Source organism: Zootoca vivipara, chromosome 4, assembly GCF_963506605.1.
Source record: "Zootoca vivipara chromosome 4, rZooViv1.1, whole genome shotgun sequence".
In the NCBI taxonomy this organism is placed as follows: domain Eukaryota; kingdom Metazoa; phylum Chordata; class Lepidosauria; order Squamata; family Lacertidae; genus Zootoca; species Zootoca vivipara.
In genome coordinates this window covers 21,249,540-21,271,256 of record NC_083279.1, presented here as the reverse complement: position 1 = coordinate 21,271,256, position 21,717 = coordinate 21,249,540, and the positions used below count along the sequence as shown (strand labels likewise).

At 41.3% G+C, this 21,717-nt stretch overlaps 1 protein-coding gene across 2 annotated transcripts; it reads right to left on the bottom strand.

The window, feature by feature from the left end:
- Window positions 1-761: 761 nt before the first annotated feature.
- On the bottom strand, window positions 762-13,023 carry BIVM (basic, immunoglobulin-like variable motif containing). Of its 2 annotated transcripts, XM_035115272.2 has the most exons (10): window positions 12,893-13,018; window positions 10,724-11,322; window positions 9,799-9,925; window positions 8,594-8,689; window positions 8,330-8,434; window positions 7,557-7,651; window positions 6,453-6,585; window positions 4,486-4,569; window positions 3,343-3,439; window positions 762-2,218 (listed from the first exon to the last, which is right to left on the bottom strand). In XM_035115272.2, exons 2-10 carry the CDS (start codon window positions 11,202-11,204, stop codon window positions 1,925-1,927), a joined length of 1,512 nt encoding a protein of 503 aa, XP_034971163.2. In that variant the 5' UTR covers window positions 11,205-11,322; window positions 12,893-13,018; the 3' UTR covers window positions 762-1,924. The 2 variants fall into 2 exon arrangements, with proteins under 2 accessions (XP_034971163.2, XP_060129351.1); XM_060273368.1 differs by lacking the exon at window positions 4,486-4,569 and having other exon boundaries at window positions 12,893-13,023.
- Window positions 13,024-21,717: the final 8,694 nt, after the last annotated feature.

Below are 21,717 nucleotides of genomic sequence, written 5' to 3'. Positions count from 1 at the left end.
CTTAGTTTCATTGTCAGTTTTGCCATTTCAGCGTATTCCATTAGTTTAACTTGCCAATCTGGCTGACTTCCAACATACACAAAAATAAACATTAAACACTTTAAAAACTTCTAACATACGTGGCTGCCGTCAGAAGTTTCCTAAAAGTCATATGGTCACTTGTCTGGGATGTTCTGGGATCAAATCAGACACAGCTTTTATGAATTCAGGATGGTCCCTGGGAAATAGGGACACCAGGAGCCAGCCATGGCGCCATGGCCTGGCCAGGATGGCTTTCCTGTCATACTCCAGAAGCATCTTGGGGATTTCCTTGTCTGAGCAGAGAAGAGGCATGTTTGATGGAGACTAAATTTCAAAGAATCATACAACTGTAATGTAATGTAATGTAATGTAATGTAATGTGTACAGTTGATGTAATGTAATGTAATGTAATGTAATACTTTGGCCACCTCATGAGAAGAGAAGACTCCCTGGAAAAGACCCTGATGTTGGGAAAGATTGAGGGCACTAGGAGAAGGGGACGACAGAGGATGAGATGGTTGGACAGTGTTCTCGAAGCCACGAACATGAGTTTGACCAAACTGCGGGAGGTAGTGGAAGACAGGAGTGGCTGGCGTGCTCTGGTCCATGGGGTCACGAAGAGTCGGACATGACTAAACAACAACAACAAATTTTCCTCTGTGAATCAAATACATTTGGAGCAAGTTTGTGAGCAACCGATTGATCTTTGAGCACCAAACGTATAACATAAACAAATGACAAAACTAGAAAATTATGTTTATTAAAAAGAAAGGTCTTTTTAAAGTTTGCCAGTGCTGCAAACCTACAAAATTACAAAACGAGAACAAAGATGGTCCTTGATCCCACTGATATTTTTTATTAAACTGGGGTTTTTTTCTATAATGAGAACAAAATATTATATTTCCAAATAAAGCTACTTGACATGATCATTTGAAAAGATACAAACAGTGTTCTGGCCAAAGAGGTATATCACTGTGGCTGCTAGTGTATTTCGGCACTTAAAAGCACCTCCCATATTAACAATAAAGCAATTAAAGGAGTGGAGTGAAAATGATCCAGAAAGCACAAGAAAAAGGGTAAGGTAGGAACAGCACAATATTGCAAGCTCAGGTGCTCAGTTTCGTAGCCATTTATGATGGGGGGGGGCAGGAAGAGAGATGTGTTTACAAGCAGCCTATCAAATTGTGAAGCGATCACACAAAAAGGTGTTGGAGGAGCGCACAACTGGCAGTGAAAGTTTTTTCTGACCCCCTCCTCAAAAAGGAGCAAGCAATGACCTCCTCTTTCCAGGATTTTTCACAGGCTCATCGCCTGTGACTGCCAACTAAAGTCGTCAATTAACGCAAAGAACGTAATCCATACAGAATGATGTCCTAACGGTCACCAAACTGAGATCACCCAATAACGATACAAATTTAACATTTGGTGTTTGGTAAATTTAGAAGTGGACTGTGGTGTCCTTATTGCATTTGTGATTTTCTTTTTCAGAACTAAATATACCGGTACAGTATACATTTAAAACCATTATACGATGTGTGTTTAATAAATCATTTTGGAAGTTAACAAATCTCATGCTTCTGAGTATTATCTATTTCTTCTAATAATAGATTCCCCAGGCCCCCCACCCTCCCCGCAATGGCTTTGATCTTGATTTTCCCCCTTCTGATTTCATGGTCAGAGACGCAGGTCAATTGCTGATTATACTGGATTGTACAATATTCTGTGCTTATATTTGAGCTAGGGTTTTTCAGCATCCCCAACATTCACAGGTTTAATGCAGCAAACATTTCTAAGGTTGCATGTTGTACTGAAATTTCTAACCTCCCTCTACTATGTGCATAATGTACTTTAAACCTATCTTAAGGAATACTTTACAGTACACCAGTTGCACAAGCAGTTCTTTTTAGTCATTCCCGTCATAATCTGTGTAACTCTGAAATCCGCTATTCCGCCTTTCATGAAGATGAGACAACTTCTTCCAGACAGATTCCTGGTGGAAGCTAGCACTGAAAGATCTTCCCAGGCGCCCATGCTGCTTCTTAGAAATATTGTCTTCACTCTCAGACTTGGCGATACCTGGCGTCTGTGACGGGGGCTGCAAATCTTGTCTAGCATTTCCAAATGGGAAGTTCCAGGGGCCAAACCTTTGCCAGCTAAGCCTCTGGAGGGCAATGATGCAATGCAGATTTCCTCCTACCTAAAAATCAAGGAGAAATCAAGAAGAAACAGAAAACCAAGTTCTAGATTTGGTACTAAGTTCCTTTCCTACAATTTTATGCTTTCCTCACCCACCATTTTAAGACTTTCCTCGTAAACGTTTTCCAGCCTGCGTAGCTAAGATGCCAACTCTTCATCTCTGCCAACCCCTCACAGCACTGGCTCCACTTATAAAAATAATAACAATTTATTCTTTATACCCCATCCATCTGGCTGGGCTTCCCCAACTACTCTTGATGGCTCCCAACAGAATATTTAAAAAGCTGGTGAACAAATATCCAAAAAGCTGGTGAAAACATGTGAAGAAAACACATTTCAGCAATGCATTTTTCAGCAGTCATGCTACTTCCTATGTGACTAATTTTTTACAGGGCAGTGAGTCGTGAGCAAGAATATATACTATTGTGTGGAAAGAGCAGGTCTGCAGCAGATACTTTAAAGTCAGCCTTTTCCCTAGAAAGAGCAAACAGACCAGTAAGAGATTGCTTAAGAGGGGCTATCAAAAGTCTTTTACATTTTTTGTTGTACTGGAATACTGGGACAAGCTCCTCAGAGGGCCGGTGAAAGAAAACACGGAGTTACCATGCTTAGCTATACCACGGGCTACCATGCTTAGCCAAACAATCTCTATTTGGCAGCATATACTGAGAAAGTTACTTTTTGCAGAGAACAGGTTTTAGACTAGGCATCCCCAAACTACGGCCCTCCAGATATTTTGGCCTACAACTCCCATGATCCCTAGCTAACAGGACCAGTGGTCAGGGATGATGGGAATTGTAGTCCAAAACATCTGGAGGGCCGAAGTTTGGGGGTGCCTGTTTTAGACATTCATTTGCACCAGCTTTTCATAGTTCACATATGAGGAGCGGACGTCACACTAGATGTATATGCACTACTACTTAATTTCCCTGACCTCCTTCCATTTCCTCACTTCCCTTTTCACTCAGGCATTGATTTTTCCACATTTCTTCCGCAGTGTTTAATTTTACATTAGTCACACAGCAATCATCCCTCACAGCTAGAGTCTTAAAGGCAAACCAACCTAATGAGGCATAAATGCTCAAGAAGCAAGAAAATCCTGTTATCAAAAGAAAGCAATTTTACCTTCTTTGTCTTCCGATACTGAAGGCCCCTTTCCAAGTGCCTGATATCTAGATACTCAGGATTTTGTGTGTTCAAGTCAGTTACAATATCTGCCCACCTGTGCAATAAAATAAAAATAAATCAGGGTGTGTGTGGTGGGAGGGTGGCAGAGAGATCACAAATTCAGTGTAGAATATGTCATGCAATAAAATTGCACAAGCAGTTTTTATGGTTTTAAAACCCTTTGGGGTTCAGATCACAATACAGTCTTAATTAGGAGCATCCTGCACAGCACGTGACAGAAACTTTGATTTCCTTGACGTACCTTTTAAAAATGAACACACACAAAATTCACCACTCAGAAAAGACTACAGCCCATGAGAATACGGGGTATTTTGTATCCCTGCACTGTGCTTCTGTATTACCCAAGTATTTCCCTCACTAATTTCTCAGCTCCTCTTTGGCCTCTGCCTCTTTGGTTACCAAAACAAACTTAAAAACTATTTTGATTATTCAGTAAGGTGGGGGAAAAGTATTTACTTTCCTTGGTATTTTTTTTTAAGATGACAAAGTCTGTTTTGCACACACACACACACACACAGAGAGAGAGAGAGAGAGAGAGAGAGAGAGAGAGAGAGAGAGAGAGAGAGAGAGAGAGGAGGGGATGTAGTATTTTGTAGACACCACAACCTTCTCCTTCCAGTCTTGACACCACTCTTAGTATATTCAATGCCAAGGAAAAATTGTGAACTCACAAGAGATGTTTCTCTTAGAAATTAGTTTCTCAACGAAACAGGGTACCTCTGCAGAGAAAGCTCTCAGCTAAAGTCTTACCACTTCCTATTTTGGAACTGCTGTTTTAAAATGTACTTCTCTTCGACAAATTCCCACCCCTGGGGTTCTACATCAGATACCTAGTAATAGACCAGCTACCTATGTGAAACGGGATGTCGATCAGATACAAGCTACCTACCTACATTTTGTAAAGAAGCACAGTACCGCAAAAGCCTTCACAGAAGTTGTAAATGAAAATTCAAAATACTCTTGGAAACATCTCTCCTGTCCAGTTTTTGCATTTGCCATTAACAGCAGCTCTGCAAGCACGTGAAGTTTATAAAACCTAAATCTATATCTGATTAATCCCACTAGGGTGTGCTAACTTACTTTTTGCAGTGAATAGTTGGGTGTTTCCTGCTTGGCTCTCCAATGAGTATCCAATGTTCCACATCCTGATGCAACAGGCGCCCTCTAGTGCACACAAAATCATATCCCCTCATTTACCAAAGTAAGACAGAGACAGCTCATGAAAAGGCTTAGAGTTGGAAGGGACCACGAGGGTCATCTAGTCCAACCCCCTGCAACGCAGGAACCTTTGTGTCCAACATGGGGCTGAAACCCACGACCCTGAGATTAAGAGTCTCATGTTCCACTGAATGAGCTCAGCTTTCTAAGGCATTCTGAACAGTCAGCATGTGTGTCTCAATATTACCACTTAGCTGTTTTACTTCTACATAACAATGCAATTTCTGTTAAGGATGACTAAAACAACTTTAAATGTATTCTGTGACTGCGGTTCAGAGAAATTGCTTCAGACTGAAATATGTGAAAAGATCATAGGGATACGACATTCAGTGACGTAGGCAGCCTTTCTTCTCAGTACCCTAGCTCAAGATATCCTGTATTCAAAGGGCACCACATGCAAGCAGTACTCTGCATCGTACATCAACATTATTATGTACCCCAGTCTTAATTAAAGTACAGGCACCAATTAATCTTGAAGTACTGGCTCCACATTTACACTGCATCACCTCTGCACTGATTTCGGCATACGTAACAACTTGCAGAAGCGGAAATAAATTTGCTCTAGAATTCTTAATTATTTTTGAATGCAACACCAAGCCAACATTTACGTTTTGTTGCTCCCCCTTCCTAGCAAGGAGCCCATAGTGGCGGCAGCTTGAGCGTTCATGGCAAACCATTAGCCATGACTTACCATGAAATGTGAATACAGTTGTTCAGTCGATGGCTAAACTGAGATCTCCCCAGTTCACAGCTCATGCTACTTACTACTGCTCTTCGTAAAGATGTGCGTGGTTTTCGTTTTGTTGGGCTTTTTTTATATATATAAGATTTCAGTCCAAATTAGAAAATATTTGAAAAACTTGAAAGCAAGCCATTTTCATGCTGTGTTACGTTTTCAACGCCGTTAAAGTATATAAACGTTTTTTGTAAGTAGGTATGCACGCCTTAGGGGTGCGGGTGGCGCTGTGGTCTAAATCACTGAGCCACTTGGGCTTGTTGACCAGAAGGTCAGTGGTTCGAATCCCCGTGATGGGGTGTGCTCCTGTTGCTCTGTCCCAGCTCCTGCCAACGTAGCAGTTTGAAAGCACGCCAGTGCAAGTAGATAAATAGGTACCGCTGCAGCGGGAAGGTAAACAGCATTTCCGTGTGCTCTGGCACTCATCATGGCCCTCCGTGCGCCAGCAGCAGTTTAGTCATGCTGCTGGCCACATGACCCGGAAAACTGTCTGTGGACAAATGCCGGCTCCCTCAGCCTGAAAGCGAGATGAGCGCCGCAACTGGTCGCCTTTGACTGGACTTAACCGTCCAGGAGTCCTTTACCTTTTACCTACCTATGCACCCCTTTCATTATTCCATTAGAACTTACTTATCACGTGTCACTGTATCTTTATATGTGCACTATTAATATGAATGTCAGGCTCGCTTTTTCCAGAGTGACCAGCAGCTGTTCAAGTGCTGATTTTGATGCTTTGCATAGGGTAGAGATTTCCAAAAACCTTCATCCATAAACATCTGGATGAGAAGTTTCATTCTACTCACTCATTCAAAAAGTCACTGGGTAGCATCTGATGTTATTATGCAAATAGGAGAACCTTTTGCATGAACATAAGTTCCTTCCGCTCACAAAGCAAGCATGTTGGATGCTACTCAAGGACTCTCATATAGCAAGCATCCTGTTGTGTGTTCTTCCTATCACCTACTTCTGACAACCTTCTCTGATTCTCCAAAGGCTTTAATATACTCAGCATACAGAAACATAGAGCAGCCTGGATTTAACAACGTATTATTCAAAGAGTGCCCACCGCATCAGTAGGTCATCAAAGTCTTACTTGTATGCCTTGCTAGGTTTTATTGGGGTGGCTTCAAATCCAATGGGGCAAAAATAATGATTTTGGCAATGATAAATGTAGGCCGCAGATTCATCTCGCAGTCCTTCTGTTAGCTTGGTCAAAGCCCCCAAAGCTACAAATTAAAACAAGATAAAAGTCACTGGTAATTTGGATTTAGTCTGCAATGAGAAGAAATGTCATAGAAGATTTAACCCCTACGTGGAATTCTTTATTTTGTGCTCTGTAAATGGCAAAACACACAGGGGCTTCAGAGGCATGCAAAACATGCACTACAAAAGCCATAGCTTCTAAATACTCTCTGTTTATTAAAACAGATTGAATTGTACTAGTCAAAAAAAGGCAATGCAACTGTACCAAAATACGTTTTTTAAAAAACAAAAACCCGCTTCAACATTTCTTTGGGTTTTGTTTTTGCAATTGAGTGGTGTATAAATTTTATTACATAAATAAATGAAACCAGCCTCCCCTAACACGGCAGTCTCCACATAATTTGGACTACAACTCCAATCATCCCTGACCTTTGGTCATGCCAGCTAGAGCTGGAATCCAAGAACATTTGGAAGGTTGTACTAAATTTGTGCCCAGCCAGAAAGGTTCTGTTTTGCCTCCAGAAGCAGCTGAGGTGATCTAAAGTTTTATTTCAACTGCCGTTTCGTTTCATTTTTAAGCCACTCTTTCTCATTACCCAGGGTAATGAACAGCATGGGGCACTACCGGTCAGATGGGCAGGTGGCATATAAATAATTGTTATTATTCTAGAAGGAGATTCAGCTGATGCTCCTTCCTGCTCTATTTAATTTGCAACTGGCATGCTGTCCAATCCACTGCCACAAGGACAACTCCACAAGGAAGTTTTCTGGCAAAGTTCAAGAATGCATGCTACAAAATAGCATTATTCTTTTTTTAAATAAAAATATTTCTGTACTGAGTTAATTGTAGGTGTTATGCAGAAATGTTTTAACCAATAATGCAACTGCTAAGAAATGTTTTAATAAACAGTGGCTATATATTCTGGTTCTTTTCCCTTCTGTCATTTTATATTGCTCCGTCTGACAACTCACCTTAATAAAATTAGTTACTTACCAGTCTCCCCAGCCGTCTTATACTTCCCTTGGGGTTTATAGAGAAAATATGAGCATCCTTTTACATGGAAATGGTCGTTAATTTGTCTGAACCACCTGAAGAGAACAAAGTGGAAAAACATAGTCCTCTTAAAAGTCGACACCTCTGGTCCATCATAGCCCCAGAAAATGACTCCCTCTGCTCCACTTTATTTCTCCTTTAAATGCTATGATTATCATATGAAATGGCTATATGTTCACAACATGCCCCGATTAAACATGTAGCAAAACGATTCTACGCACGTTTATTCCCATTGAGATCAGTGGATCTGAATTGTCAAGTAAGTGTGCACAGGATTGCAGCCTCTCCTTCCCGGTGCTTTCTGCTTTATTTCACCTCACTGCACTGTAAGAGCAGGTCTTACAGGCTGAGTTGCTTCGCATGCCCTTCTCCTCTGAACCTAAGGGCAGCTGAACTTAAGGGCTGGTCCGTCACATGCCAGAAGCATCATTAACACAACAAAGTATGTTAGTGCATTTCAGCACCTTTTTAAAGCTTTGTACATATTTATGGACCACGATCTGTCCATTAAGACTTTATCCACTATTCGGGTCTCCTTGGAAGCAAGCCTCACTGAACTCAATGGCGTTTACACCAAGGGAAGTGAGTAGATTGCAGCCCTAGCGAAGTTCTATAGATTAATAATAACTGAATGCCATTTAAGATACTTTTTTTAAAAAAGTTGCACGTATAACCCTGTAGAATAGCGCAAGCTATAGCAAGAACCGCTTTACCTCATTAATGTTGTATTTCCAGTAAATGGCCCAAATCTAATTTCTTCGAAAGGAGGTTGAAATCCCAATATATGCAAAGCCTCTTCTTGAGTAATAGGAGGTAAGCTGGTTAAAAAAATAAGATGAGAATGTAAGGAATTATCACTTTAAAAAGCAAAGATTAGGCTACTTCTTTAGAACACTGACTAGGATGTAAGTCCCACTAAATCCAGTAGGACTTACCCCGAAATGAAAATAGTTAAATAGCTCCACCGAGTGACTTACTTTCCAGCTCCCATTGTGCTATAGAGGAAATTCCAGCAAGAGACTAATGAGGAAATTCCACAGGAAGTCTTGTATTGAGGGCGACTTATACAGTACCTTTAAAAGAACACATTGCTTAAGTTTATGCAGCCATGTCAAGACGTAAAGGAAAACAATGTATTTCACTTCTGACAAATTAATAGGTACATATATTCAGTCACAGAATTTGCTTCACAACTGAATAGCTGGCTCCTCTCAAGAGAAAACCATTATCTTAGCGCTATCTCACTCCATGTGTTGCAACCACCTAAATCAGGCATCCCCAAACTTTGCCCCCCCCCAGATGTTTTGGACTACAATACCCATCATCCCTGACCACTGGTCCTCTTAGCTAGGGATCATGGGAGTTGTAGGCCAAAACATCTGGAGGGCCGCAGTTTGGGGATACCTGACCTAAATAGTTCCACAAGCATACACAATCCCCTCCCTCTATCCGCACACCCCTAAATCTGCTCTGGAGGGATGGGGGAACCCCAAAATATATGTAGAGGATTTACTGGGAGCCAGAGGTGATCACACTAGCAGAACTGTTTAGTTGGAAAACGCCCTTATAGTTATCTTAAGTAATGCAGAGATGTACCTAGAACTACTTCACTAGAGCTTAATAACTACCGGTAATAGGACAGCAATAAAGCTTGACAAAAGAGAGACTTCTTTAGGAAACAGATATATAGATTCCCAAACAAGATTCCACTTAATATTTCAAGGCAGCTGTATTGCTGTATTTTTATTTTTACTATTGCTGGAGACAGACCTATCATGCTGAAATACTGATGGAAACTTCATTTTAGAGGTTGTGGGAAAACCTTTGCTGTCAACACATATGCTCCAGATCCAAAAAAGTAATTTGAAATATTCTCAGCCAGCATTTCACACTTAAAACACTCAGGGCTGTTGTTATTCCTGCTCCTTTGAGGAGGTAAGACACCTGTCTATGAGAGAGTGCAGAGCTTGTAATGGAGCCACAACAAAGTAGTCTTATAGACTCCTAGAAATGTAAGGTTGGAAAGGGACCAGGAGGGTTATGTTGGTTTAATGTTTCTGGAAACAAAAGACACTCCTGTGATTTGAATACTCTCACTATAAACAGAGCTGCACCCAACATGGATTTTTAAAATATTTATCTTTATACATTCAAAATTTAAAAAATATCTTTTGAAAACTACCATCTTCGGAGATCTAACACTTTCTGTTGTTTTATTTCTTCAAGAGCATAATGTTGCGGACATTCTCTGTATTGTTTACTCTTCTTTTCTACAGACATCTTCTTGGTTCCTTGCTTCTTTATGTTGCCTGTCAAATAAGTTTAATAATTATTCTTCAATTAGACAAAACATTATACATGAGCTTATTCGGAAGGCAGGTAGGGATATAAATTTAAAAGTCAGTTTTCCGAGAGAATGCAAAAAGAAAAAAAGCAATGTACAATTGGGATTTTTTTCTATGTGGTCATGCTGATCTCCAAATTAAACCCAAAATATGAAGTATGGACTGTGTAAGTGTATATAGTTTGGTTTCATTTGCTTAATTTACACTGTGTGCAATAATTAGATTTGGACTATTTTGACAAGGGAAAAGAGATACGGTTTTAGGGTACAGGAGAGAGACATACACAGAAAGCAAAACATGATTTGAAAGACAGGCTGCTCAGGAAAAGCATTTTGGTTCCTGAAATTCATTCCGATTATGCAGACAAAATATAACTAATGGAATTCCACAGGATGTGGTATTAGGGTGTGAAAACAGTCCTGATCCAATGATGCCCAGGCATTCACCTCCAGATGGTGGAGGTGTCAGGTGCGCTATCCTGGCGCCCAGGCATCTTCACTTGGTCGCAAGCGGGCCGATAGCCAGGTACAAAAGGTGCCTGGCTAATTTTTAGCACTGCCTGGAATCTGGTGCAGTGAAGGGGAATCTTCAATTCTCACCAGTGGGAGCACCAGGGCTGTGAATACAGCTGGGACTACAGCACTCCAACCACTGCCAGCCAGGAGTTTATATTACAACCTAAGTATATTTTTCAGGAGCTGCTGTCCATTTATTAAGATAAAAACACCACCACCACCACACGTTCCATCAAAATAATTGTACCTGCTCGATTCTTCAGCTCCGGGGATGTATCACTGAATTCAGACTTATCTATTTCCCACGCCAATGGGAGCTTTCCAAGGCTATTGGACAAACTTTCCAAGTGAGTATCTTCATTGTAAACTGTGTCTGATGCACCAGTCCGAATGCCAGTGAAACCAGGCGAATTGTTCCTAACATTTAAGGCAGTGTTGTCTTGTAGGCAGGCACTAACTGTAGCACTTGGGCTTTTGCGAGCGGATGTTACCTGGTTTAAGAAAGCATAGTCTGAACAGATAGTGTAAAACTTTTCTCGGGTATGTGTGACGGGGCATCCCCATGGATAATGCCTGTCCCCACTAGATCCAAGAGAGGCAACGGAGGCACCAGCAGCACAGAACGGTTTTACAGTACCGTGGAGATTCACTTCTGAAGCTGTTCTTCCAGGTCCATGTTCATTTTCTCCAGAACCACTCTCTAGCTGAGAGTCTGTAATGTTAGGCATTGAATGAATACACAAAGCTTTTCCAAGGTAATAAAAAGACAGTGAGCCGCGGGCTCCTTTCCAACTCAGGTGCTGCCTACATCGCTTCCTCCAGATTTATGAGATAATTTCAAATTGTCTGAAATAAAGAAGAGAGCATGTTATGTTTTCAGATAATAATAATAATAATAATAATAATAATAATAATAATAATAAATATGCCAGATTTCTTTGCAGCAAAACTCAGGGCTGGTACACAATTTATTTTCTCCATGCTTTTGCCCAAGCCATCTTACTATATCCTTCTTTGAGGTGAGAAACCACAACTTGAAGGGGGAGGCCTACATTTAGGAAACTATTACAACAAATCCACTTAATGCTGCGCACCTACACCACCACCTACTGTGCGTGTCAGGAGGGTTGTGTTGTATGTGTGTGTGTGTGAAATTATTAGAACTAGACAAAGGTTCCCAGACAGTAAGTGAACACAAGCCCTGAGGCCACAGGATGCTCACTTGCAGGGGGCCGAAGGCAAAGGCTTGCCACCCACTGTGTTGTCCCCCACAGCACCTAGATTTCCAAGGCGCAACTGCCGCTGAACATGAAGACTCTAACTGGCTTATCATGGCTAACAAGAAAGCCATTGGCAATCATGAAGGACTTCATAACTGGACATATTCAGACTGACGTACGCAGGGGAAAGGAAAATAATTAGAGCACCTCATTTGAAATCCTATGGAAAGTTAGGTGAGGCATTAATACAAACAGCAATCACTAAGAAAGCCACTGTTCTCTTAATGATTCATATACCAACTAAAATGCAATTAGATGTTAATTTAAAAGAATATGAATTGTAAGAACTGGATGGAAAACATGGATCAAGGAGCACGGGAAACCACTTTGATTAAATTGCATACATTTTGGAAATGATAATTATTTTGATATCAATTGGAATCTGTATGTAATTGGCAACACTGTGGTAATAATGGGTAAATATTGGGAAATTAGAATATAGTCGAAAAGTGCATTTATTTCAGTAATGCAACTTAAAAGGTGAAACCAATATATGAGATAGAGGCATGACATGCAAAGCAAGATATGTCAAGCCTTTATTTGTAATTGCAATTATTTGACGTTAGGCGGGTCAATTATAAATGGAATGCAATTAATGAAATGTAATAGCGATGTTTAATTTTGTTTATTTTTGTATTATTGTAACAATTTGTTTTATTACTGTGGAATTTCCAAAAGAAAGCATTTGTAAAAATTAAAAGAAAAACAAAAAAATAAAAAGTTGCATTACTGAAATAAATGCACTTTTCGACGATATTCTAATTTTCCGAGTTTCACCTGTATACATAATATATAAAGATAGAGTGAGAGAGAGAAATACATTGGCAGGCCCTAGTGTCCTCCACCCAACGGTCTTGGGCTCCTGCTTTCCCCAACGTGGAAAAAATAAAAATAGGGGGTCGGTTGCCTTGTTTGCTCCCCCCCCCCAAACAATTTTTCCTTTTTTTCTGGTTCCATTGTGAGTCCACCCCTGAAAAAGGCGCAACAGAGCCTGCGCTAAACCAGCACTCGCAGCACACGCCCCCCCTCCCGGACTTTCCCCGCTTTTATCGAGCAGAGACCCTCCTTGCCCGCTCACCCCCCACCCCAACCCCCGGGGGGTGAGTGTTCCCCTCCCCGCTGCCTCTCCTCTTTACCTGCTTGGCGGCGGCCATGACTCGCACCAGCACCAGCATCACCAACAGCGCGCGCTCTCCCTCTCGCGCCGCCCCCTCCGAGCTTACCTGAGCGCGCGCGCCAGCGGGCACGCACACATGTACCCAGCTCGCGTGCAAGCTCCGCCTCCGCCCTGCAATCCTACGGGACCCGCGCGAGAGGAGGAGGAGGAGGACGCGCAGCCGGAGAGGCGAAAGCTGCCTTGGAGCCCCGCCTCGCTCCTCCTCCGCAAAGAGGCCCCGGGAAAGCAACAGCATAAGCATAAAAACAGCATTGGGAGGATTTGGAATAGATAGGCTAACGTGGGGGGGGGGGTATTTTGATCACGGCTATTTTATCCGAGATAGCTTTGCTCCACTCTTTCCAGGTCTTTGTTAATTTGTCGCCATAGGGGTTTGCACGGTATAGTTTGTTGAGATTTTTTGTTTATTTGCACCCCTAGGTATCTGAACTTGGTGAGGCAGAGTTTTATCTTGGTGAGGTTGGCGAATTCTTTTTGAACAGGCTTCCTCGGCCCTCCAGATGTTTTGAGACTACAATTCCCATTGTTATAAAATCATATTGGGGGGGTTGCAGGACACCATTATTAATGAACAGAGAGGGGTAACCACAGCTTGACAGCTACGGCTACCCAGAGTCCTTCGCACCACCATTTCGCCGCCACAGCTTGGCTCTCCTTCCCTCCAGAGACCCGCACCCCCTCCGCAGGGATTAACATATTCAAACACCTCCTAAAATCCAACATAAACTCTGCATTTCCCCTTCGCCTAAGGACAAGCATATGCAACCCTCGCTAAACTCTGCATTTCCCCTTCGCCTAAGGACAAGCATATGCAACCCTCGCCTAGACAATTATCACAGACAATTATCATAAACTCCACCAAGTAACACAGCCCATTTTTATACAGCCTTACCATTTTATACAAACCTTATACAAACTTGCTATGAACTTTTACCTTCTCGTGATTATATGCTTGCTTCTTGTGATTATATGTCTGCTGGCCTTATGTGCCTTAAATGTGAGAAACCCCTCATATCCCTTGAAAGGCGTCCCTCCCTATATGCCTAAGAACCTAACCACAACCTCAGTATTACTCTTGATTAATTAGACTAGTGTTCCTCTGTATTAGAAAATAGGTTTGTTAGTATCTCTTTGTATTAGAAAATCACTGTTTTATATTTTAGAACTGTATACGTCAGGATGTATTAGAAATGTTTTCCATACTTATTTTCTGTGCAACCCTTCTCTGACCCCAAGCCCCCCTGAAACCTCCCCATCACCGTCCCATACCCAACGAAGGAAGACACGGACAATAGAAAGATTAGCTTGACAACTTTATTCAAATTAAACATGCCATAGTCCATCTTTCCGCGGCCTCAAGGAAAACACCTGCCAAAATTACCTCATGGAAATCGTCAGGAAATCGCTCCACTCCTGCGCCCATCTCGAAGGATTGCCCACCTGTCAAAACAAAGGGGAGTACCATCAACGACAGGAGAAGAGAGATTGACATCTCTCCATCTGAAAGGAAAAGTCATCTCCGCACCCAGCTAATCCGATCTCCCACCCACCGCCCTTGTCTCCCCCTCCCTCGCAGTCCAGAGATTTCCATGCAGGAACAGGAGGGTATATAGGGGGTCCTTACCATTTCCCGGGGGTCCTTCCTTCTTTCCAGAGGCAGGGACCCTACAGCTGTAGCTTTGCATTCTGCAATAAAGGGATCAGTTTGTTTTTCCTGACAGCATCGTGTGGTCTCTGTCATTTTCCCGGCGGAGCTGAACTTAGTGCAAATTTTGGAGCTTCCGACCCGCGTCTGCCCTTCTTAAAAGGCAACGCATTTTGGGGTACATTTTTCATAACAATATGGCGAGCCAGGGCAGGAGACTCCGTTTAGCCGTACTCTTGGGGCGCCGTGGTTGGGGAGCCCAAGCGCACCCAGCCATTTGCAGGGGGGATCCCCTTCCCCGACTGTCCCTGGAGTTCTGGCCTAACTGGGATCCTTAGCGGGACCACACAGGGAAAACAAACAGGATCCAGACGGCCGTGGGGGTTGATTTTACAAGATTTTTCTTCTCCTGATTGTTGCGAGGTGACCAAGCTTCAGGAAAAGAAGGCAGCGCGCTGCGACGTGAGTATCAATAGGGAAATTGGCTTTTCGGGGTGGGAATTGTCACAGCAATCAAACTCTTTCCTATTTTTCATAGCCAAAAAACCCAAAGCCCGTCGGAGTCTGCCCAGGCTGGAAGGTTTTGCGGCTGCCCTTTTCCTCCCCAAGGCTTGTTGTCCGTCGGAGTTTTGCCCAGATAGCGAGCCTTGGCAACTCTCCCTTCTCTCGCTTAGCTATCCCGGGTGAAGACGCCCCTCTGCCATGGCGACCTTTTGTTAGGTATGACCCATGACCAGAGATTGCAAGTGCGCCCGTTCCCTCTTCCTACTTTGCATTTCCTCAGGTCCGATCTGGCATTGCGTAGGCAAGCGTTCAGTAGGACCTGAGTCTAGAGAGCAAGAGGCAGGGAGATTGCTGTGGCACTATTAAATTGTGGGTGGGAATAAGGAGTCCTCCTCGGAGTGTGTCCACTTTCCTAGAACGTTTTCCTAAGGAGACTTTCCAAACCCCATTTTCCCTTAGAGAGCCCTTTAGCAAACCTTCCCAAACCCACTTTCCTATCGGAGTCGGTCCACTTTCCTATCGGAGTCAGTCCACTTTCCTTAGACGTGCCCCAGGTTCCCCAGGAGTCCCGCGAACCCCGAGAGACCCCAAGGCCCCGTCGGAGACCGCCCAGGGCTAGAACTTGCGCAAGTGCCCCTTCGGAGACTGACCAGGGCAAAAAAAAAATGGGTGCACCCCTGTCCAAAGAGACAACTCTGCAGGCTTCAGGGGAGAAATAAGCCCAAGGAGAGCTTACTTCCCGTCTGAACTCTGATAAACGCCTCCAATTGTATTTAAGAAATGTTTCAGGGTCTAAAACAAGAAGAAAAAAAACCAAAACAAAATGCAAGCTTGCTTAAATAATTTTTATGTAAGGGCTTGATCAACCCAAAAACATGGCAAATATTAAAAAGAGTGGAAGTAGTGTGTAAAGGTTTGTTTTAAAGAGGCTGTAGAAGGTTTTTTTTTTCCTCTCTCTCCAAAAGTATAAAGAGGTGTGTGTGTGTGTACCTACCCATTTTTCAACAGAAAAGAGGGGCAGGATGAAGGAAAATAAAGAGTTGTAACTTTGAAAATGCTTGCTCAATGCTTTGAAAAAATTTCGAAACTTGAAAATATTCACTTCATAAACTCCAGCTATAAGTGGATAAGAGATGTACTCAATGTTTAGAAATGTTGTGGGGTTGTGTTTAGATTGGCCACAACATCCATAGACTGCCTTCTTAAGTGTGCATAGTTAAAACTGCCAACTTGTTTTAAATTTCTAGTATAAAGAAACAATGTTGAACCAATCAATCTTAAACATGATAAATATGAGAATGAGGTGTGCAAATGTTGTTATTGAGAGAGGCTACAAAGGGGAGTCTTTCTCCAAGTGACTAGAGGAATATTGACTAAAGGAAAATTGAACAGCTATTCCTATAAAGGTGATTTGTTTGTCAAAAGTAGAGCTTCCATAGCCAGGAATTGTCTATCTGAGTCTAGTTTTAACTTTGATTGTGTTGGACAGAAGGGTTATTGTCGGGCTCCTGATATCAGTCTCTTAAGGAAAAAAACTCATCTGCTAAAGGGTTCTGTATAAAGTTGGTATTTTCATTCAAATCTTGTGAATCCTGTATCTTAGAGGGTTAGACTAAATGACCTCAGGGTCCCTTCTAACTTCCATTTTAGAGCTATGTGAAAGGCAATGTGTCTGATGTGGTGATGGGTTGAAATTCAGCCCAGCTCTGCTTTCTGGCAAGGAAAGATTATTGGTTTTCAGAGTTGGAACAAGAGTGTCATTGTTGTTTTTATGGAGTGATTATATAAGTTTTTATCACTTTCTCTATTAAGGTTTAAAGTTTAAGCACATATGAAAGTCTTGAACATTTCCCAATCTTTATCCAATCTTAAGATTTGCTAAAGGCTTCTATATAACGTTGGTACTTTTAATCTTCCCCTTCCTTATTTTTCCCTTAGTACACACGTGTGCTTCCGTGATAGGGCATAGCCCGTGTTTCCTTCCCAGTCAGGCATCTGTACTCAAATGTATGTGTATCCTAAGGGCGGTGATAGTGTTGAGATCCCCATATTTCAGAAGGGGTGGACTAGATTACTCAAGCACTGAAAAGTGAGTTTAAACTCTGGTGGCTTAGTGAAATGGCCTGAATTCAGTCAAGCTTTACTCTTTGGTGGAGAAGGATGGAAAGACAGATTTTTAAAGTTTGGCATGAAGAGTTTGAGGTGCCACTTAGAAAGAGGTAGAGATGGTATATCATACATTGGAAATGAATGTCTGGTGTTTCCCCCCCCCCCAACCATATTGTCGGCTATTTTTTAACTGCAAAACTCCAGCCAACAGTTCAAGCACATACAAATTCATAATCAAGCAGAATGAGCCTTGACCATCCCTGTAAATAAAGGCCAGAAGAATTAGTCTGGAAGATGGTGAGGCCGAGATGAGTAAGAATGTTGAATATCATTAAGTCTGCTCTGGCCATATCACCCTGTAGATAAAGGGGGCAAATCAAGATTTATTTTGCCTGGGGTATGAGATGTTTATATAGTACAGTAAACATGGCTAATTAGTGCCATGACTTCATTAAGGAGTTTAATTTGACCAAACTTTTATTGCAGCTTTCTTGTGAAAGTATTGGGTTGGGTTGTCTGTGAAAATATTGGGTTGTCTGGATGTTGAAGTTTTATATATTTAAAGTTTAAGATTTATAAGCCTGCTTCCTAAGCAGCAAGGAACAGGAAGTAAGAGGTGTCAGAAATATCTCAGGACACAAAAGCTATAGAAATGGATTTAAACTGACCAAAAATAATTTAATTTGACCACTTTTTGTTGCTGGTTTGGTGGAAGTGTAAATTGTTGGGTTTCTGTGTAAAATCTAACCTATTCACCCTTCCCTTCCTCTATTCAAATGGTAATTTAGCCAACACCAGCAACACTTTCAAGTGGTACAATGGATTTCTGAATCATGAACTTTGTACATGCACAGAGGCTATGCCAGCTTGAAGAGAAAAATAGAGAGAAAAAGGAGGTTAAAAACAAAACAAAACAAAAACAGCAACCAAATGCTGAAGGGCCTGTGCCATGCAGGGGAAAATTTGTTTAAATTTCCTTATGTGTCTTTGACTCCAGGGGGTCACTTGAGAAAACAAAAGGGTCAAGTGTTGGACCATCATTCCAAATCTAATATGCAAAATTCTTTCCAGAGGTAAATATCTCAGCACTCCCACTTTGAGTTCATCGCTTGAGTACTTTCATCGCTTGAGTACTTTTTGTTGTTGTTTGTTTCCCCTTTCAACAGGATACTGATTGTGATTTTAGTCAAGGGCTTAGAAAAAACTCCAGACTATGCAAACCAAGGGTCTGCTCCCCCTTTCCAATGGGTATTCAGGAAGCACCTTCAGATACTTATCTATTTGCATTTCACCCCAAGCATTAACTCCTGCATAACCTCCCCCCTTGCAAAGTTCCAACCTAACATGCAAAAATTATTCTCACAGCTTTCCCAGGAAGAACATTTCTAAAGGATATGTGAACCTTTAAGAAGACTAAACTCCAGTAACAAGTGTTTATTTTTTCCTTTCTCCCACCGCAAAAAAAAAAGGGGGGGGGGAGTGAAGTGATACAAACAGTAATTTCCTTTTTCCTCTTTTATTATTTCTCTTTGGCTTTGACGCTTCTCTTTAGCTTACAAATAATCTGCTTCCATTTATTAAATCAGTTTTTCCATTATGTCTATGAAATTAATCTAACCATACTTGTACAACTTTAGATTGCTACTCTTTATTTTCATTTGAGATGCTCATTATTAGAAATTGTGTGTTTTAGCATTTATTTATTTATTTTGGTTCCTCATATGTCAGTGTTTTGTTTTGTTATATTTTGGGGCATGTCCATCAGTCCATCACGTGGAATGCCAATATTAACCTGTATGGTCTTTATAATGTCTTCATATTATTTGATAATAATTTTTTTTTAATCTGAGATTTTTGTGTCAAGTCCTTCTTAAAAAAAAAAAATGTTGTTTGAGTGGAAATCTAAATATCATTTTGTTTTTATTTATGCATTTTTTCTATTTCTACTTTTTCTTCCTGTACATACGAATGTAGCATCTAAGTCATTCTTTCCTGTAAATAATAATAGTAATAATAATCCCTTTCAAACAGGATACGCGAACCTCCAAGAGAATTCAGAACCACACATGGAAAATGTTAATAACTTATCAATTGTGTCCTAATTAACAAAATTGTTGTCCTCCACAGCCAAACTAGGTGAAGTAAATTAAACAGACTGAGTAGACAATAACAGCAGTAATTAAATATGAATGATAATAATAATATTTAAATGAATAAAATGCTTAACTATGATCACATATTATTTGCAGCTTCCCAAGAAGAACTTTATAGAATATTTTCCCCTTTATTATTATTATTATTTAACTAATTATATCTTCAGGCCCCAACCCCCTACAGGCCTATTTTCAAAAGGATGTTTTACAGGAAATCAAATGCTAATACCATCCCCTCACCACCTTACCAACCTGCCAATGCATCACAGTGGCCGCAACAATTTATTCCCATAAAAGACTTGAGAAACTAAGTAATTGAATTATGAAGGGCATTTTATCTCTTAGCTATAATGTTTCAGCAAGGTTTAGAAGTGCTGTTAACTTCCTCCCAGTGACTCAAAGGCAGACAAGAAAAGCCCTTGTGCCCAAGGTTGGAAATACATGCAAAAGCAGCAAGAATTATCTCAAGTTCACCCAATTGCCTCAAGATATACAAATGGTGTAGACTTAACAATGTGAAGGTTTTATGCATTATGTGTTATTATGTAGGAATGCTGAAATGTGTCAAATGGGACGGACAAGGGGGGGGAATGAGTTACAAGGATATTTCTTTTTTTATTTTAGACTGTGCCCTCAAGACTGTGCAACTGATATATAATCATGTTTTATGTTACGTGATATTCTGCAGAAACCTTGACCTATGTCTGACAAGTATATGTTATTTCCACAAAAGGGGGGGGGCATTTTTGTGTGTAATTGCTTTCATGTTTTATGTATAGTTAGTTATTGTATAGTGTAACATTCCTTATGCACCCAATGGTGGTATTATTCCTTATACGCCCAATGGAGGACTCGCCCAATGGAGGACTCATGTTTTCTAAAAGATCAGGCGATTGCATAGTCCATTGTTGAGATTTAGATCAATTTATGACCACATTTCCTTATCTCACCTGGCACTTTGTAGTGTGCCAGCCTTCTTTTTACCAAGAAGCAGTTTCAGGATTCATGAAACCAGCAGATACAAGAAGGTGTATATGCCTTGATTTACCTGGAATGATTCCTTATAGAATTAAATTGACCAATTTGGACATGTGCCCTTTTCAGAATGGTTTTTATGGGGCTGTATAAATTATAATTGGGTCAGTTCTAATTGGGCAAGTGAATCCAAGGTGCAAGTAGCTTTCTCCCTTTAAGAGTAACTGAGCAACTCCCTACTACAGTGCAAGACCAGAGCCTATAATAAAAAATCCCATAGAAAGCCCAAGGCAAAGGCATCTCTCTCATGACATGTCCAAACCTGTGGCAGCTATGGTGAGTGCCAGGTGACATGGTCGAGATGAAAGCCCTAAGGGGATTCACCAGGGATTGTTGCTGCTGTGCCATGATGGAGGTGTGAGACCAGAGGAGAGCTAGCTTTGACACCTGACAACCCACAAAAAGGTAAAAACAAACAAACAAACTACACTTTCCAGTCAATATTGGTGGATCTTCTGGTAAATGTAAAGCATAGACCACTTGTTTTTCCCATAAGTGCTAGAATACTGCTGCATACAGTGAAATGGAGAATACGTCACTGTCGATTATATGAGGCAATGATTGGTTGTTACACAACAATATTGCCTCAGAGAGGGGACACTGTTATAAAATCATATTGGGGGGGTTGCAGGACACCATTATTAATGAACAGAGAGGGGTAACCACAGCTTGACAGCTACGGCTACCCAGAGTCCTTCGCACCACCATTTCGCCGCCACAGCTTGGCTCTCCTTCCCTCCAGAGACCCGCACCCCCTCCGCAGGGATTAACATATTCAAACACCTCCTAAAATCCAACATAAACTCTGCATTTCCCCTTCGCCTAAGGACAAGCATATGCAACCCTCGCTAAACTCTGCATTTCCCCTTCGCCTAAGGACAAGCATATGCAACCCTCGCCTAGACAATTATCACAGACAATTATCATAAACTCCACCAAGTAACACAGCCCATTTTTATACAGCCTTACCATTTTATACAAACCTTATACAAACTTGCTATGAACTTTTACCTTCTCGTGATTATATGCTTGCTTCTTGTGATTATATGTCTGCTGGCCTTATGTGCCTTAAATGTGAGAAACCCCTCATATCCCTTGAAAGGCGTCCCTCCCTATATGCCTAAGAACCTAACCACAACCTCAGTATTACTCTTGATTAATTAGACTAGTGTTCCTCTGTATTAGAAAATAGGTTTGTTAGTATCTCTTTGTATTAGAAAATCACTGTTTTATATTTTAGAACTGTATACGTCAGGATGTATTAGAAATGTTTTCCATACTTATTTTCTGTGCAACCCTTCTCTGACCCCAAGCCCCCCTGAAACCTCCCCATCACCG

What these genes read in the sequence shown, in the direction of transcription:
- BIVM (XM_035115272.2), bottom strand. Translation starts at nt 11,204, where the DNA reads ATGCCTAACATTACAGACTCTCAGCTAGAGAGTGGTTCTGGAGAAAAT. An exon ending in GTGTTAGATCTCCGAAGATG is followed by an intron (nt 8,690 to 9,798) that starts GTAGTTTTCAAA and finishes GTTCTTTTAAAG; the next exon opens with GTACTGTATAAGTCGCCCTC. An exon ending in AGTATCGGAAGACAAAGAAG is followed by an intron (nt 2,219 to 3,342) that starts GTAAAATTGCTT and finishes CTTGATTTTTAG; the next exon opens with GTAGGAGGAAATCTGCATTG.